The sequence below is a fragment of the Pipistrellus kuhlii genome, unplaced genomic scaffold (genome assembly GCF_014108245.1).
Source record: "Pipistrellus kuhlii isolate mPipKuh1 unplaced genomic scaffold, mPipKuh1.p scaffold_m20_p_5, whole genome shotgun sequence".
Taxonomy (NCBI): domain Eukaryota; kingdom Metazoa; phylum Chordata; class Mammalia; order Chiroptera; family Vespertilionidae; genus Pipistrellus; species Pipistrellus kuhlii.
This window is the reverse complement of record NW_023425551.1, coordinates 18,826,725-18,846,908: the sequence shown is the minus strand read 5'-3', so window position 1 is coordinate 18,846,908 and position 20,184 is coordinate 18,826,725. Positions and strand designations below refer to the sequence as shown.

Here is a 20,184-nt window from a genome sequence, read left to right as displayed (position 1 = left end):
CAGAGCAAATTGAATTCCTTGTATATCCTTGTAAACTAATTTGATCCTTTTAACTAGTTAAAATTAAAAGGGGATATCCTGGACCTATTTCAAATCCATGCTCTTTGGCTGTGGTCATCGTTGTGGCTGACCCTGAATGAAGCCATCTCCAAGGGTGAGATCCAGGCTCCAGGATTGGATCTAGTCTAAGGCAGTTGGCCATACTGTGCCTGGACCAGTGTTGAGCCCTCTTACCTGATATAGGTTGGCAAGATGGTGGTTAGTTTTGATCAAAAACGGCTGGTTCACTCCTGGGTGGTCAACATCGTGGGCTGCTGCAGCCAACAGTCCAAGCATGATGTCCAGGGGTGTAAGGAAGCTGGCGAGCTGTTAAAAAAAATGAAATTGGGAGGTCAAAGGGGATGTTTTCACAAACGGGTTACCATTTGTTTTGGCTAACTCATACTGAATGAAGCATCTCAAAATTGTCCAGGCCTTTCATCCTCCAGACTTTTACCTCTGAAGCAGTCGGTGAGGTGAGTCACATGAATTGCAAGGAAAAGGAAGGACTGTGAGGAAACTAACTGAGCAATTCAAATTGCCGTAGAGCATTCAGGTACCCCCCCTCCATTTCTTACTGCCACTCTGTTTCTCTTTGTTGTTGCAGTGTTGTTGCCTGTCTGTGGGCAGAGAGAAGTCAGAGCCTGAAAGCAGCCTTGCTCCAGAGAAAACTACAAATGAAGTGAATTGTTAAAACCAAAATGATGGACACATAAAAAAAATAAATTGCATATTTCAACCATCCACTATATCATTGCCATCCTTTGAATATGAAATTCAGCATGGGCTGAATGCCCAGCCCACGCACCAGGAGGTTGCCTGGTTTGATTCCTGGTTAGGGCACATGCCTGGGTTGTGGGCTCGATCCCCAATAGGGAATTGGCAGGAGGCAGCCAATCAATGTTTCTCTCTCGTCAGTCTTTCTCTCTATCCCCCTCCCTTCCTCTTTCTGAAATCAATAAAAACATATTAAAAAATGAATTGCAAAATTTGCATATTTATTCAATGTGTAATAGTGGAGTATGTGGGTGTGTGAGAATCTCTCTCTCTCTCTCTCTCTCTCTCTCTCTCTCTCTCTCTCTCTCTTAGCTAGAAAAATAAGCAGAGGAATGGGAATCTAACATTAACTTTAAATATATAACTTTCAGGCTACCTAGAGATTAAAAAAAGAGAGCCTTTAATGTCTTCAGGCTATTTTATACTGATAAGACATCTACCCAGTTTTGTCTTGGGAATGTTTTTCTGGCGTCTGCATAGTTGGTGGTTGATGTTAAAACTGATTGAACTGAACAGAGTTTTGGACTGGGATTTTATTTTTAAAAACCTTAAGAAAATTCATCCTCTATGTTATACCAACTGTATATGACTAAGAAATGACTCAGGTTTTAGTAACAAGCACTATTATCATGTTTTAAATTTTGGATTGGTTGATCACATCAGAGTATGCTTGCTAAGAGGACTGTGACATTCACTCATTTTCTTGGGCCTGAATCAGGATATTCAGTTGCCTTCGTAGGAAGTGGAGTTTGAGCCTTGGGGAGTTTTGATTCTATGTTTCCATCAATAACCATGAGGTTGGAAACCTTTCCCAGCAATTGTCAGTGCTGGTACCATTTGTAGCAAAGATTCAAGGCAAAACTGCTATTTTCTAGGACTGTTGAAGACATAAAATGCAGACTATCATGGGGAGGATTTTTTTTGTCCCAATGCAGCCTTTCATACAAGTTATGAAAGGAAACATCAGAAAATTTACATCCTCTTTCATGAATAATTGCGTGATTTTCAGAGCTGATATTGGGACTGGAATATAAACAATTTGTATTTGAGTTATAAATGGCCCACAACAGTTATTCTGATATGTTAGGTGATTCAGAACCCAGCAAGTAGTTTACTTGGCATTTCCAGATGGCTGAGGAGGCAGCTGGGTCAGACCTTACCTTTGGCTCCTTCAGGTAGCAGTGCATGGCCTGGGTGACATCGGCTGCATGGACAGCATTGTGATACGGGTTTTGGCTGTGATAATCTTCTTGAACCATGACTAGGAGGTAAACAGATAACTCAGTCATTGGAAACCAAAACAGGAAGACCTCAGATTTATTGAGAGTCCCTTTTGCTTAAAATATTAGTGCCTCCAAAATGTGCACCCGAGGGATTTTAAAAAAAATGAACACAGGCTGGGAGTTTCGCAGTTCTACTGAGCTGCTTTTAGTGGCAAGAAGGAGTAAGGCAAAGCAGATGGGGGAAGGTTAAAAGGATTTGTGAGGCCTTTGGGAATCCTCACCACCTTCATTAATCACCCCTCCCTGGCACTCATGAAGGCTTTCATTCATAGGAAAAATAAATATGTAGGAAACGGACAACTTTACTTCACACTACAGTTTAATTATTTAATTTTGCTGCCATTTATGAATAATATGCCATAAAAGAGGTTTCCTTTTAAACAGCTCTAGTAGGTAGCATCGGACTCCTGAGATCCAAAGATGGATCTACCAGTAATAAATATGGACCACAGCAAATCTGAGGCTTCTTTAGGCAGATTTTCAATGCACTGTGTTGATCCTACTGAGAACTCCTTGGCTTTATTTCTACCTCATTCAGAGTAGTTATCATCTTTCATGCCCTTCCAATCTAAGGACCAGAGTGCTCTTGGAATCAAGTAGAGACATAAGCAAGGCAATTTAAATTTGCTATATTTAGAGAAGCCACTAGCCTGCTTCAGCTAATGACCAAGGCAATGCTTAGGATGCAATATAGTCAGTGTGTATAGAATATCCAGGTTTGCAAGTGTGGTCATATTTTGTCAGCCCATGCTGTGAGTTTGGCTCTGGATTCTGGTGTTATTTTTGTCATCAAATTTTTGCATTTTTTTTACATGTTCTCTGGGTGCATACACATGTCTAAAGTGTCTGTATTCTCCTTCTCTAGACAGATTAAAACTATTTGGCCTTATTCATGGCCATTACTTTGCTCAAGCAATCTAATTTTAATCGCCTGAGTTTATTTGTATTTCTGAAACTGATTCATGTTGTGGCTGCTTTCAAACATTTCTGTTGTGCCATGTATACCTTTTATTCAGCAGGTTTATTTTACACTTATATTTGAATTCTGCCTCTATCATTATTATTTGTATCAGGCAAGTTACTTAACCACAAGGACCCTCAGTTTCCTTCTCTATAAAATGGGGGTAACAATAGCTCCAATCTCAAAGGGCTATGGTAAGGATTTCAAGTGTTAATACATGCAAGTCCTTAGACGAGTTCCCTGCATATGTAAGCGCCAGATAAGCCTGGTTGCTGCTACTGTTGCTATCATTTTCACTGTTATTTTACTCTTGATGGCATCAAGTCAGCTTTCAAATTCAAAGCACAGAAGCCAGAAACATGCTAAGTGGCAGCAGAAAGTCATATGGTGATTAAAAATGTGCCCTAGATAATTCACTGGCCGATAAATAAGGATGCACGTAAAGTCGAATAAGAACTGGGGCTGTTCTGGACAGAGAGCGGTGGTAGCGTTAAGGGGAAAGATGGTGGTCTTTCAAGTCAGAGAGCCTGGATTTAGATTGAGGCTCTGCCAATTATAAGTTGTTGACCTTGAGCAAGGTACAATACCACTTTGTACTCCTTCTTACCTGTGGGCCAAGTGGTGGTGATAATGCCCAACTTGCCAGGTTGTTGAAATGATTAGAAATGACATACCACTACATAAATGGTAGTTCTTATTACTAAAAACAAATGTCTATTGAAAATAGTCAATAACTCATGTCCAGATTGGGATTCTTTGAGGCATGCCTTATTAGAATTTTGTTGATATGTGAATAAATCAGTAACTTCTTCAACAGGTACCTGCTCTTATTGGTTTTTCTCTATATAGCCTTTATGTACTGTAAACATAACTAACCAAATAAACATTTTCCCCCCAGTGATTTAAATGGGTAAACCATACTTTAAAATTAAGATTAGATAATTTGAGATTAATTTGAAGTCTTCATCTACCATGCTAGGATTCCTGCAAGTTTATTGTGGACTGATATTATTCACGGGAAAGGAGGTAGAAATATGAAAGAAAAAAAAGACTTACCTAAAAACCTGTGTAAGGTCACCATATCTAACTTGAAATGGTGAATGAGTCCATGGGTGTTGAAGAGGTGGCACAGCAGCGTTACCAGGCTGTTTCCTGGAGGAAAACAGTCACCAGTTTTTTAACTCGTTTTCATTACCATTAAATTATCAAGATCGACAATAGGATCCACAGTTTCTGTGATGAAAGGTTTCTAATAGGATCATTTATTTTCCTCTTTAAACTTGAAATTATTCAAGTATAAAGGATATTATTACTATGATCTGGTCTTAAGTTTCTCTTATTGTACAAAGAAAATTAGTTCAGATCATCTCCGTACACCAAAAGCAATGAATTATTAGCAATATTAAGAGTTATAAGGAGTTATATAAGGAATTGGCCTACTTAGGAATCAGTCAAGATTATACTTAACCTTGAGACATTTTATAACTCAAGCTGGCAAAGATGCAAATTTGAAGCTACAAAAACATGTAAATATTCAAGGAATATTACTTATTAAAGAATCATGATTTTGAATTTTAAAAGTATCCTAGAGTTTATGAAAGATTGTGAAATGGGCCAAGAAGATGACTGGACATCTTAAATAAAAACTATGTGTTGCCTAAGAATACTCTTCCAGGGTACCTCATTCTAAGTGTTTCTGCAACTTTCATTGTTTTTGGGCTACTTCACAACTATCAAGTTGTAGATAACTGATAGTATTTCAAGCAACTCTTGTCCATTTACATGCAAATGAAATCATTCAGACAGAAATATAATTAATTTCCTCCTTCCAGTTTTACAGCTATTTATAAATTCATGTGTTTCTTACTGCTTATATATGTGTGGTTCTTTGAATCCTCCTTTAAAGAGCTGTGGCATCTTACCAAATCGCTAATTGAGATATGCTCTTTTCATATGTCTATGAGTCATGAGTAGAATCTCTTTTGAATAAGTACCATTGAACATGTTCTTTGGGTCACAGTTAATTTCATTAACTGGTACCAATTTCTCAGATGATTTGAGCAAAGGGAGATAAAAAATTATGGAATCCATCCCTATGTGGCCTAGTTAGCTTTCCACAGTGTAAAACTCAGTTTTATGGTTTGAGGCTGTACTCTTTCCACTATATGTTTTTTGTCAAGTAATAGAATGACAAGAAAACAAGTTGCAATGACAAATCACAAGTTTGGTAGATGGTGGGACAGAAGAAAGTTGGCATTAAATGGGATGTTTTCATTGGCTCTTTAAGCTTACCATCATTTGTTGAATAGGTAGATGGAAATATAATAGGATTTCATTATTTTCTTAAAGGAAGCCTTTTAGGCACAAAAATTTTAAAAGCGAAACCAATGAGAATATTTACTTTCCTTTCAGCTGTAGCCTAAGCTTTTCCACTCTATCCTCAGCAATTGTTTTCTTCTGAAGATGTCAAACGTATCTGGACAATACCAAGCTATAGGGCAGGTTTGACGCACTTATTGAAAGTGCACAAATACCTGCCTTGCAGGACTGATCAGATAGATGAGCAGTTTCTAATATTCATTGGCTAACAATGAACTTCCTCCCTTTGGATAGAGCCAAAATATTCTGCAAGGACAGAACCTCATCTGTGCTTTCCTAATTCCTTTGGGATCATCAAGGCCAGAAGGAAACTGTTTTAAGACTCTAAGGCCGAATTTATTCCTTATTCTTTTTTGGCAGTAATTTTCTTTGCCCTGGTCCTCCTTGAGTGGCTGGAGACTTATGAAAGTGGGGAAAGAGGGAAAAAGGATTATCAATGTTTAAAAATAAGTATTGTTTTCATGAAATTAATCCCATTTATGGTGTATATTTTAGTGTGAATTCTTTCTGGTGACTTACCATTTGTCAAGCGATCAAACAAGAAAATGTCAAAATCCCACATTCCCACTTTGGAGAGCATATGCTGAAAGGCAAACAAAAAACCACTCAAATGAATCACATTGGAAACTCAAATATTCACTTTGAGACACAGTGGATTAAACAATTAAGACTGAAAATATAGTAGCATTCTACTATCAATCTACAACTGGTTTGTGGTAAAATAAATCTTACTCTATTGGCTAATCACGTAGTGTTAAAGGGACAGGTGTTAAAGGGACAGGCTCAGGGTCAGCCTGCCTGACCCGATGTCAACCACGTCTCTTACTGACTGTGGAACTGTGGGAAGGTTCCTTAATTTCTCTGTACTTCAGTTTCCCAATTTGAAAAATGTGGCTGATATTATTACTTCAGAGGGTTGTTGTAAGGATTAAATAAGGTAACGTATATAAACATAAATGCCTGTAATTTAAGGGCTTACAACAATGCTTGTACATAGTAAGCACACCCATGTTGAATGTCCGTTAAAATTATAGTTCAGCAACGTCTCTACATGGTAAACTATTATTCACTGAAGGCAGGTTTACAACTAATTTTAATAAAATGGAGTAAAAATGATGGCTGAGCACATTACTCTGCTCAATGTGGGACTAAATGTAAAACGAACCACTGTAACAGAAAACTGAAGAGCAAGTAATTGAAAACATTCGGGTAAAGACCTACTTTCAATAGGCTTATTATCCTATTTTTCTTTTTAAAATACCCCAGTGCTTAGAAACTCTCAGTCTGACATAAAGTTCCAGATGCTGATTCTCTCCTCACTGTAGCTTCTGCGACAGTGTCTTCCTTCCTCTCTTCTCACAGCCACGGCTCCAGGTAAGGATCAGCTCCTGCTCCCCTACCTGCCCCTGAGTGGCTTCTTTGTACATTGTGAAAAATCCATGGCCTACAAAGACTTTCACAACAACATTAGGAAAATGAAGGGTTAAGAGGCTGTTTGTGAGATCTAGATGGAGTGAGCCTTTTTACCCAAATCATACAAATCTAAGGGCCGAGCCAGGACTTGGTACTGATACCCTGACTTCTGGCCCGCTGTTCTTTCTGTATCTCAGTGTCGCCTTTTCTTGAGAAGTGGCTGCTTAGAGGGGAGGCACCACTGAGTGTGTCTGTCACTGAGGCTCCGGTGCTGAGAGCTTAGTCTTATTCTCCTTTTACCAAACAAATGGAACAACAAACAAACCAATTCGCTCAACTCAGGCCTTGGGTTGTTAAAGGGAGTGATCCCCCATCCCTTCTCTTTTGTAGACCTGATATTGAGAATTAGTTGTGATATTACTTGCTACTTATTTCTTAATAGTATGTATACATATAAATCATAATATTACTTAGCATGTAAACTATAAGACACTACCTTTGACTTCTGTATAAACTGAGGCAGTTTATTTCTAAATTCTAAATTCCTTAGGCAGTTTGGGTTAGAGGTAGCCTGCAAGCTTTTGTTTATATTGTCACACATTAGTTTCCACCCTCAGTTGGACCAATGAATGGCAAACATAATTGTAAAATTAGTAACAATTATTTGAATGAATTAAAAATTATGAAAAAGATAATGCACCACATTGCTAGCTTAAAATGGAATTAAGAGTTGGTTATTATTGGGTTAATTTCATGGTAGCTATTACAATGAGATAATTCAATGGGTTAATTATGTTTTGCACATTTATGAAATAAAAATACTAGGTATGAATATACTTAGCATGCAAACATGAGGTGTGTATTTCTATTAACTTCATTTTATAATAGAGGAAAAAGTACAGATATGTTGAGTAACAAGCCAAAGCCACAGAGCATCTCAGTGTAGGAGCAGGACTCAACCCTACTACCAGTGGTGGCACATGCTCTCGGCTCCTGGCCATGGTGAGGTGGCACAGGGGTAGCTAGCTCACCCTTGCTTGTCCAAGGTAGTCTTCATCCAGCAGGTGGAGAGGGGCTTGTGGGATAATTCCACGAAGCAGCCTCGATGCATGGAAGTATCTTTGAAAGCTTAACAGTCTTTTCACTTTTTTCTTGGTGCCAATTTCCCCTGAGTGTGTTGTATCTGTGGAAAGTAATAAAATTCAGAAATTATATACTTATAAGGCCCATTTCCCCCGCTATGTGTTATAAAGATGATCTCAAGCACAGGTGGTATGGCTCAATGGTTGAGCAACGACCCCTGAACCAAGAAGTCACGGTTTGGTTCCTGGTTGTGGATAGGTTGTGGGCTCGATCCCACATACATAAAAATAAAAAACATATTCTTTTATAAAGATGCTCTCAATGCTTTCTTAAATATAGTCTATTTAATTCTATATTTGAAAATATAGAACAAAAATAACATTTCTAGAAAAAAAATATTTCTTATATTTTACGTTTATTAAAATACTGAAATATTTTTAGCCCTGGCCAGGTAGATCAGTTGATTAAAACATCATGTCCATACACCAAGATTGCAGGTTGGATACCTGGTCAGGGTACATATCAACCAGTGAATGCATACACAAGTAGACCACCCAATCAAACTTTCTCTCTCCCCGCCCCCTTCCCCTTTCACTAAAAACCTTTACATTTTTAAAAGTATATTTTATTGATTTTTTACAGAGAGGAAGGAAGAGAGATAGAGAGCTAGAAGCGTTGATGAGAGAGAAACATCGACCAGCTGCCTCCTGCACACCCCTACCGGGGATGTGCCCACAACTAATGTACATGCCCTTGACCGGAATCGAACCCGGGACCCCTCAGTCTGCAGACCGTCGCTCTACCACTGAGCCAAACCGGTTTCGGCTAAAAAAATTTTTTTGAAAGTTGAGATATTTTAAAATGCAATTTTGGAAGACAAAGTGTATGAATTAAAAGCTGCACTTTCTTATTAATGATACCGATATGCTTAGTAAGAAAAATTCCCATATTCAGCATAAATTTAAGAAACAGTTAAGCCTCCCCCCCCACCCTGCTGCATTAGAACCAATGTTCTAACATTTAGATTAGGTTCTCATTCTATACTCATTCTAGTCTGATCAAATCCTGTACTTGAAGTAGAAGGATTGAGGATACACTAACTTAGACAAGAAGAAATGTTTTCTAATGTTCCAAGAACATCAGTGGCACAGGCATGAATAATTTCAGCCTAAAAGCCACCTACATTCTCCTGACATGAAGCATTTGCTTTCTAATGGAGCATATTCTCTCGTGCTGGTGGCCGTGAGAGTCTGATCCTGTCAAGAGAGATATTTTGATACTCATTCACATATACCTTTCAAAACTTGACTGTTGACATCGTGGTGACTATCCAGAAATACCCCAAGCACATTATTTGAATGCCTGTCAAGGTATGTCTTGTCTCAGCTGAAATGGTGTGTGAGTCACTCTAGGGCCACTTAAGAAACATCTGCTGCCAATTTTGGATCTGGAGTCAATTGGACAGTTTAGTAGGAAAATGTACTGTTCATAGATAAAGAACTTTGGTTTCTCTCATGCCTGCTCCCATCTGCCCTTTCCCTCTGTGGAGCTCAAAATCACAGTAGATGCCAGAGGCAGCGGAAACAGTGGTCAGGGGCTCCTTAGCAATGCGGCACTCCCCACTGACAGTGAGTGACTGACTGACATTCGTTTGTTACTTAGGTTGTATTATACATGCTGAGGCATAATTCAAGGCAGACAAAACCTACTGTTCTCTGGAAATGCTGCCTAATTAATTTTTTAAAATTTATTTAAAAATGAATCTAGATTTCATGTATGGAAGGAGGCAAACAAGTACATATAGAGATAAGAGGAATATAAATAAAACTGGGCATTTAGCCGAAACCGGTTTGGCTCGGTGGATAGAGTGTCAGCCTGCGGACTGAAAGGTTCCGGGTTCGATTCCAGTCAAGGGCATGTACCTTGGTTGCAGGCACATCCCCAGTAGGGGGTGTGCAAGAGGCAGCTGATCGATGATTCTCTCTCATCGATGTTTCTAACTCTCTGTCCCTCTCTCTTCCTCTCTGTAAAAAAATCAACAAATTATATTTTTAAAAAAAGTTGAGTGTTTAGGCACATATCAGTATTAAAAATGGATTATATAATCAATTCTACTAGTGAGTTCTTACTCATTTGCATCAGTTTATCAAGTCAAAGTCCAAGATAAAGTAGGTGATTTACTTATTTAAAAAATATTTTGAGCCCGGCCAGCATGGCTCAATGGGTTGAGGGTCAACCTATGAATCAGGAGGTCATGGTTTGAATCCGGGTCAGGGTATACGGCTGGGTTGTGGGTTCAATCCCCAGAAGGGGGCATATAGGAGGCAGAGAAAATCATCATTGATGTTTCTATCTCTCCCTCTCCCTTCCTCTCTCTGAAATCAATAAAAAAACCCCACACAGGGGAGGGAGATTTGGAGGAGATAATAGATCAACCGAAGGACTTGTATACATGCATATAAGTACAACCAATGGACATAAAACTCTGGGGAGGGAGGGTATGTATGGGAGGGAGGGAAGGGGGCAAAAAAAAAATCAATAAAATATATTTAAAAAAAAACAGGAAAAAAAAAAAAAAAAGAAAAGAAACCCCACACATATGAAATAATAGAAATAAGCGGATATAAAATCCAGAGCTTAGGGGAGAAGACTGAGTTAAAAACACAAATTTAGGAGTTGTCAGATGAGATTACCTAGGGAATGAGTGTAGATACAGACGAGAAAAGCATCCAAGCCTGAGTTCTGCAGTACATCAACTTTAATGGGTCTGAGAAGAGTAGAAAAGATCAAAAGAGACAGAAGGAGTACCCAGGCAGCTGGAGGACAACCAGGAGAGTATCACTGATTGGGAGGCTAGTGAAGACATATTGTGAGGAGAAAGTTGTGACCCTCAGTCTCAAATGCTGCTAATAGATCAAATACAATGAAGACTGAGCACTGACCATGGGCATATAAATCTGACAGAATTCACTGAACTATGCGCTTGAAAGAGCACATTTTATTGTATGCTCAGAAGCAACAACTTCCTAGTAGACAAGCATATTTAGCACTCAGATTTTGTTTTTTCAAATATAAATTTTCAGTAAAGGGAACCAGACCACCTTGGTGAAATAGCTGAAAACTGGGGCAGGCAAAGAACAAGATGAATTATAACTTCTTGTTCTGCCAAAAAATAAGGGAGCGCTCAAATATTGAAGGGATTACTTAAAAATGACAGACAGAGGAGACAACTGGAAGGGATCCCTCTGAACAAAAATGAGAAAACTGCAGCATCAAAATGGAAGATGGAAGAATGTATTATAAACCATAGACTGACAGAAGTATCCACAGTCCGTACCAGTAGAAAGCAAGTAAATAGCAAATAAATAAGGAGAAGAGAAAGTTCTTTCTTGCTGAGATTGACAACTAATAATGTAGATGACATTAAGAGTTAGAAAATTACTATTTTTCAACCTTCATAATAATAACTGATTCAAATAAAATCATCAATAGATACTAAAATTATTAAGTGAAAGTTTAAAAAGCAACAAGATAATTACATTGGCCAAAACCAGTTTGGCTCAGTGGATAGAGCGTCATCGGCCTGTGAACTGAAAGGTCTCAGGTTTGATTCTGGTCAAGGGCATGTACCTTGGTTGCGGGCACATCCCCAGTGGGGGGTATGTAAGAGGCAGCTGACCGATGTTTCTCTCTCATCGATGTTTCTAACTATCCCTCTCTCTTCCTCTCTGTAAGAAATCAATAAAAATATATTAAAATAGATAATTAGATTGTATCAAAGTATCTTCCCCACAAATATTCATTAGGAAAAAAAAAGAGTAGTATTTTAATGAACAAATGTTATACTTTTTAAAATAAAGTTATCATCACCAATGATGGGAGAAACGGACATATTCTTCCTGATGTAATATGATATTGCCTCTGTATGTTCCTCCACCAAAAGCATATCTGACCCCAATAAAAAGGAGATATCAGTTGAAGAATAATCTAAAAAATATTGATCTATATTCTTAAAAAATGTTAACTATATAAAAGACAAACTTGGCTATTGTTTCATAATACGTAGTAGATGCCAGATATAGTGCACTAAAAGCATAGCATGACCTGAATTGGAACCTGGATCAGAAAAAATTTCCATAAGTGAAACAATTAGGGAAATTTGTAAAATGAGGATATGGACTTAAATATGAGTTACATGTTACATACCCATACATGAGTTACATACAGTAAATGTAGGTGATCAGAAAGTAATAGTTTCTACTCACTAAAATTGTCATTTTGATTAAAATACTATTAATGTAATGATCCTGTGAAATGGAGATATTAAGTTTAGATCCATTTTATCCTTAAACCAATGAAGAAAAAACAAGATTCTCTCTTTCCTTAGTTGTTTGTTTCAACATGTAATCAAACAGATAATAGTCCACAAATATGGCAGAACACAGATCTCTTGATCTTGATTTAGATCTATGGTATTTCTTGAAATTAAATATATTTTTATTGATTTCAGAGAGGAAGGGAGAGTGAGAGATAGAAACATCAACGATGAGAGAGAACCATTGATCAGCTGCCTCCTGCACAAGCCTTACTGGGGATCGAGCCTGAAACCCGGGCATATGCCCTTGACCGGAATCAAACCTGGGACCCTTCAATCTGCAGGCTGGCGCTCTATCCACTGAGCCAAAATGACCAGAGCTCTTGGCCTTAATTTTTATTTTAAAGATATCTTGTTAAAATATGATATATGTTGATTACTGAGTTATTTGGTACCCTCTTGAATTTTGAGCCTGAGGTAAATGCCTCAGTCCCTCACCCTAGTTCCAGTCCTGTCACATTTTTGGAGCATAAGCTCAGATAATGTAAAAATAATTCAATAATAAAATAAATCTAGACAATAAAATCATCTTATAGTTAATTTTTATGGTAGCCTATAGGTTAAAAAAATGTAGCATAAACTACATATAGCAATATTTTCTAAACTCCAAGGCAAACCATGACAATGATTTTAGCATTTCCACCTGGGTATCCTTTAACCAACAAGAAAATAATTCAGAATTTATGCTAGATAGCTATTTATAAAAGCAAGAGGGCTTAATTTTCTTCTTTGAGAACATACATAAAGCTAAATGAAAAAAAAAATCCTCAAGGTAGATCTCTAAAGAGGAAGAACATTCAATGATGCAAAAATAAATTTATTTAAAACAATATTAACTTATTTATCAACTTTCATATAGGGAGTACTTTGTACTATGTGAAATAATGAAAAGCTAGCATATAAGATGATGAAGATACAGTTGGGAGAAAAAATCCATATAAAGAATAATCTGTAAATAATAGTCATAAATACTGCTTTGTGAAGTGTTGAAATGTGTTATACAATTACTGAATAAGATCTGACACATTTGTTTCCAAAGGACTTTCAGTGAATAGCTATTATATTAGAAATATCATAATATGTACTTCTGACTAGACATTTAAATGATTAGCAAAGCTAAGCTTTACAGATAACTAAATTCAGCTTGTGAAAATTCAGTCTTAACAATGTCCCTAATAATAAAACACTGGGTTTATTTAATGCCTTTATATAATTAAAAAGATCATTATTTAAAGGCATTCAAAATTATCTTAGTGGTGATTTTTATTTGAATTTTATTGTTTTATGGGCTATGGGTCCCTGAATCCCGTTTGGAATAGTTATAAAATGCTGCTCCAGAATATTTCATTGCCTAATCTACGTGCACATTGACCTTCACTGTAAAATCCATTTTCTGCTTACTTGTTCTTTATGAATTTCACAAATACGTGCATATTAACACATTTCTGTGCTATTTAGACACTAATTTTAGGGTTATAAAGTTTAAATTGGCATGGCCAGTATGGTAATTAAAAATTCACAAGTTGGGGTTGGCTTAAATGCAAAAATGCTAATAAAATTATTTTCATTTTGAGTACCTTCTCTATGACATATTCTCTTCATAAGGGCTAATAAATTTTGGCACCAGGAGAAACCTTAAACCTAGAATAAATACCTGGGATAAAAAAACCTGTAAGCACACCTACATGATGAGGCTCTTTTGGTTAGCTGTTAAGCCTGTTTCCTTCAGCAAGGTCTGCCTGCATTGTGTCCAGAGTACGCCTAGCTATGCAGTAGCTGGTGATCCCAGGAACAAAGAAAACCTTTATATTAATATTTAAGTGAGCAGAACTCACCTCAAACAAACATGAAGCCCCAGCTTCATAAATCTAATATCAATACTTTCAGAACATTAATCCAACTAAATCTTTTAAATAATGTTAATAACAAATGTCCTACTTTTATAACTGCACTAATTATTATAATACTTATATGTTATATAATTATTGTTATATGTTATAATAATTATGTGATAATTATAATACAATTCCTTGCTGGGTTAGTGGTTATTCATATGCTTTGTTTATTGTTCTCATAAAAATTTTAATATGTCTTGTTCTACAGACTTATTGGTATAAATAACTTATTACTCCCCAAGGTCAGAAACCATCTTATCTAATTTTGTAATCCCTTATATCTAGTACATCATCTTACACATAATGAAAACTTCACATAAAATTCATTGATTTAATTTGAATAAATCCTCTCAGTTTACAGAAATATCATAATCAAATGCCATTTAAAAATAATATTCCAATTTAAAAAGTACAAGATGCTAAAATGTATATGTTAGTTTTTGGAATCATTTTCTCAAACCACCAAGTGGAGTTCTGGGTCCAGATCCTCCTCTACCACCATTCACTGTGATTGGCCTCTGTCACACTCAGCTAGGCCTATGTGATTGCAAATCACTCTTATCTACACTTCTGACTTTCTCCTTAGGTTGTAAGGTCTAGGAGGCCAGATTCCTGCTAGTTTTCTTTGCATTTGCACAATATGCTGCAAGTTATAGGTGTTAAATGCATGCTGACAGAATTAAATAACTTTCCTACGTGTGTGCTCCAGTTCTAATTCCAAGAATGATGAGCCTTGGAGAAATCATGATGAAATTCTAGTTTTAAAGATGCAATTTTAAAAATGTTGAAAAGTAATTAGTTTGATTTTAGGTGTAATGACTTTACCACTAAACTCTCACCTTTCACAGTTTAACCTCTCTAGACATTACTAGTAAAGTCTCTATTTATTCATAAAAAGAACAAGCTGCCAAAAAGCCCTTTAAAATATAGAAATAATCTTGATGGAAAACCCCATTGACTCTATTAAAAACTGTTAGAACTAATAAACAAATTAAGTAAAATTGCAGGACACAAAATCAATACACAAAAACCTGTTGCATTTCTATATTCTAATAATGAACTATCAGGAAGATAAATTAAGACAACAAATCTCATTTATAATTACATCCAAAAAAATAAAATACTTAGGAATAAATTTAACCATGAAGGTGAAAAACATGTATGCTGAAAACTATAAGACAGCAATGAAAGAAATTAAAGAACACACAAATAAATGGGAAAATAGTCTGCGCTCATGGATTGGAAAAATAATATTGTTAAAATGTCCATACTACCACAAGCAATCTACAAATTCAATGTAATCCCTATCAAAATTCTAATGGCACTTTTCATAGAAGTAGAAAAAAAAACAAACCCTAAATTTTGTATGGAACCACAGAAAATCTCAAATAGCCCAAGTGATCTTGAGAAATATGAATAAAGATCAAGTCATCATGTTCCCTGATTGCAAACTTTATTTCAATGCTATAGTAATTAAAATAGCATAGTACCAGTATTGGCATAAAAACAGATACATAAAATAAAGAGCCCAGAAATAAACCCACACATGTAGGTGCAATTAATTTATATTCTTGACAAAAAGCCAAGAATATACATTGGGAAAAAGACAACCCCTTCATAAATAGTGTGGAGAAAACTGATAAGACATGTAAAAAAGAATAAAATTGGACAACTATATTACCTCATACACAAAATTTAACTCAAAATGGATTAAAGACTTGAATATAAGACCTGAAACCATGAAACTCTTAGGAAAAAACATAGATGGTAATCTCCTTGATATAGGCCTTACTGATGATTTTTCAAATCTGACACCAAAAGCAAAGGCAACAAAGACAAACATAAGTGGGACTATATCAAACTAAAAAGCTTCAACAAAGGAAACTATCAACAAAATGAAAAGACAACCTACTGAATGGGAGAAAATATTTGCAAATGATATATCTGAGTTAAAAGGAGCGAAGAAGTAAGTTCTCGAAATTGAGGTCTTGAATGGAGATGTATTATATCCCCATGTCATCAGCTCTTCTATGTACAGCACTCACGACTACTTGATGGCTGTCACTAAAAGAAGAGCTTTGCTTTGACACTGCCACGGAGTGGGAGGAGGAGGAGGAGGAAAAAGAAAGTCTTTAAGGCAGGGTACATTGTTTCTCTAGTTCCACTTTTTACCATGTTTACTTTTCAGTTGTCATTTCTCTTTTATGTTCTTGACAGTGAAGAGAAAAACCAACATGGCTGATATGAGTCATAGAATAGAATGAACTCCTTCCTCAGTTCACTGTACCCACACCTGCTACGTAAGTGCTAGGAAAATGTGCTCAATAAGTGTTCAAGAGGGTCAAAACCCTTGTCCTCCTCAACTACCCAAAACACTGCTTTTTTGACAAAACATGCTGTTTTTAGCCTATTAATTTACCTAATATACACCCCATTTCTACCCATGGATTATGAATCTCTAAATTCTGGGGGTCAGGGCTGGTTGAAAAAATGTTTCCTTTTTGTAAGGAGGGAAAAGGGCTTTAAAAATAAGCTCTTAAGACTTCTCTGGGCAATAGAGAGACTTTTCAAAATCCCAGTTTGAATGAAATTTAAATGAATTAGTGAGAAGCAGCTCAAATTTCCTCAGTCTTAAAGAAGAAATGTATGCCAGGCACAATGTGGTTTTATTGAACCCTCCGCTTCTCAGAGTTTGAAATGTTTAGCAAATCCCGGGTTTTGAGGGCAATGGTTTGTGGTGAGCAAATTGAGATGACCAAACTTTCAGTTGATTCTAAGTCTCCAGAGGTTAAAAACTACTGCATTAACTCCCTAGTTCTCAGCATATATTTTAAATAAGTTTGTTCTTATATTTGGAGATATGTATTTGGATTGTTATAGTTCACTACAAAAATTCCAGATGTGTGTTGTAATATACATGACCCCCTTTCAATCTGTCTGCTTATCCTCTACCCCAGAATCATGAACTAACCCTTTGATTGCCTCCAGTTGTCCCCTCTAATCTATCTCACCTCCCACTGACAGATTTATTCCTCAAACACAATTTCCATCATGTCAGCTCTCTACTCCAAATTCTTCAATGGCTCCCCAATGTCTACTTAGTTACATTTATATTATTAATTCTGGTATTCATGGCTCTCCACAATGTAATGCCAACTTATTTTTCCATTTTTTAATCTCCCACCAGTTCCCTTACAGATAAATAGGTGTCTGTTCTTTCTTTCCCCTCCCCTCCCCCTTCCCCTTCTCCTCTTTCCCCTTCTCCTCCTTCCCCATCTCCTCCTCCTCCTCCTTCTCTTCTTTTTTCTTCTAATCCTTACCCAAGGATATTTATTCCATTGATTTTTAGAGAGAGTGGAAAGAAGAGGGAGAGAAGAAACACTGACATGAGAGAGACACATACTGCAGTGTCCACCTGATTGGGTACCTGAACTGTCCCCAAAGATATAACTGATATACTTAATCTAGAAAAAAATAAGTGGCCACTCTTTCTACTTGTTTCACCTATAGCAAGAACAGCACTTGAAAGTAGGAGAATGGAACTAAGAAATACTGAGGACCTATGAGGTATGTTTACATTTGTCATCCCATTTATTTTTCATAAAGGTGAGCATTAGGAAGTTGCTATAATAGGTACATTGTACAGATGAACTAATGGATTTGAAAGGTTTAGTAATTTATCCAAAATTATACAATTGATAAGTAGCAGTGCTGAGACTGGATCCCAGGTCTACTTGATTTTGAAGATGATTCTGTGCTCATTATATCCTGCTCTTTACAGGAAAGGAAAAAGAATAGGGGACACGTGAAAGTCTCACACAAAACCCTGTTTTCCCTAGGACACAGAGATACATCAATACTCAAGAAATCTCAGCTTCTCTTCCTTTAAAAAGTATGGTATTAATTAAAACAATAAAAGGAAGTTTATTATAATTCATAAATATAAGTATTTTAAAATCAATAAAGATTTAACTAGAAAAAAAACCCAGAGAAATAACTTCATAGTAAAATTTGGAAATGATCTATGTATATAACTTCCCCGTTTCTTTCACTAAATGCACAAATGGAATATTCAAAGGTGAATAATAAATCATGTGTAGATTTTAAAATAGAAAATACATGTATTACTGACACTGACTTAATGTGATTTGATTATTATGTTATTATACAAAGACATTCGTAGGCATTGGTTATACCTCAAGCACTGGAAAAGACACACATTTTTGTTGTATACACAGAGCAGAGCCCGAGTTTCTGGGGAAGGGAAAGAGTGGGAGGTATTTGGGCAAACAGGCTGCTCAAAATGAAACTGTGGAACGTAGGATCCACACAGGCCTAGTGTTTAACCATGGTGGAACGTAGACTTCAAGTCACATAAGATTTTAGCCAAAGGGCAACTGCTGATTGAGAAGTAGTCTGAGAGCATAATATTACCTAACACAGGCATTCTTTTCTTTCCTCTTTTTTCCCTCTTTCTTAAATATAACATTAATTATCTATATAATGCTAAATAACACCCTAATCGGGAATAGTTATCTAATAAATATGAACTATTATTTAGTAGCTGTCAATGAAACGGAAGCCCTTTTGGCATGACTTGGCCATTTGTTCTTTCTGAGCCTCTCTTGGTGCCTAGATCTAAGCTGTGTGGCAAACACCGGGAAGGCTCCACCTTTAAATATCCATTAAGTACCTTCTCTGTACAAGGTACAGGGGAACTTGAGTATACAGGATTTTTAAGACAGAGTTTTTGCCCTCAGCTATCTAGAGAAAGGTGATGGAATGGGCTCTTCATGGTCTTTACTGCTTTTGGTTCCACTTAGGCTGTGATGGGTAAGCAATGTTTTAGTATATAAATGCCTAGAAATTATCATGCAAAGTGGAAAATGTGAGCAAGAGGAAGATCATTTGTCTAGTGGGTTCTACTCTCAAGAATGTGATGACTCACTTTGCCTCTTGTCCTTGATGGTGCCTGGTATGTCTGTAGGGGATGTGGCAGAATGGAGAGGGTAAAAGAAAAGGGTAGGAGAAAGGCATGAAGAAGGGGATTCAGAAGAGAAGGGGCATACAAGCATCCACCAGAAGTGGTCTCTGTACCAGTGAAAGTCAATCTGAAAAGAAATTTTTTGCACTACCCAGAATTCCACATGGGTTTTAGATTTGCTATCTGTGAGGTTATGTTCTTTCTGGTCTTGGGCAGGGTTCTACATGCCCTTCCAGGTACAGTGAGGGCTAACTATGGCAGGGGTAGAGTGGCCGGTTGGAAATATGTTCCTATTCTTAGGCCAATGGAGACCACAGATGACTAAAACCAAGCTTATAGAAGCCCATATTGGGAAAAATATGAATATAACACATAACCTGCTAATGCTAGAGAGGCCTGCTCAAGTAGGAGTTGTGGAGTTGCAAATGGAAAGGAGAAAGGATGGTAGCATAGAAATGCACTAAGGAGTATGCAAAGTGTTTGTGTTGAGCTTTCTCTGACCTTCTTTATTTTGGCTCATTAGTACTGGCTTTTTCAGAATGAAGAGTTTAATTGCTGTGTCTGAAGTGAAGCAGGTGGAAGAGAAGAAGGGAAGGCAGGGGGGACTTGGTAGCCATAGAATCAGTTCAGCTAAACACTCGTGGAACAAACAAGGACAGTGGTCTTTGATTATTTTAATAACTCATATTTCCTTTCCTTTTCCCTTTCCCTTCCCTTTACTCCCGCTTTATCTTTTTTCCTTTCTTTCCCCTTTGCTTTCCTGCCTGTGCATTCCTTTTCTTCTTGAAATATTAGCTAAGGGTTTACTTGGGTTCAGGCAGTGGGCAGTACTGGGAATACAAAGATGATGAAGACACAGCCTCTTCCCGCAGAGAGTTCTCTGTCAAGAAGGGAGCTCACTCATTTCTTCATGGCAGTAATAGCTGAGAACAGTAGTCCTGGGTTGGGAGGATGGGATATCTGAACTGTCTTGGGACCTCTAGTTGCTCTTCCAG

At 37.0% G+C, this 20,184-nt stretch overlaps 1 protein-coding gene across 2 annotated transcripts in view; it reads right to left on the bottom strand.

The window, feature by feature from the left end:
* The window catches only part of PDE7B (phosphodiesterase 7B), a 263,815-nt gene that overhangs the window by 29,973 nt on the left and 213,658 nt on the right, over positions 1–20,184 (bottom strand). For both annotated transcript variants that reach the window (XM_036415211.2, XM_036415212.2), the window contains 5 exons: positions 7,884–8,035; positions 5,959–6,022; positions 4,117–4,212; positions 1,977–2,077; positions 235–366 (listed from right to left, as the gene is read on the bottom strand). In XM_036415211.2, the coding sequence (XP_036271104.1) occupies positions 235–366; positions 1,977–2,077; positions 4,117–4,212; positions 5,959–6,022; positions 7,884–8,035 (545 nt within the window). The remainder of the gene's footprint in view (positions 1–234; positions 367–1,976; positions 2,078–4,116; positions 4,213–5,958; positions 6,023–7,883; positions 8,036–20,184) is intronic.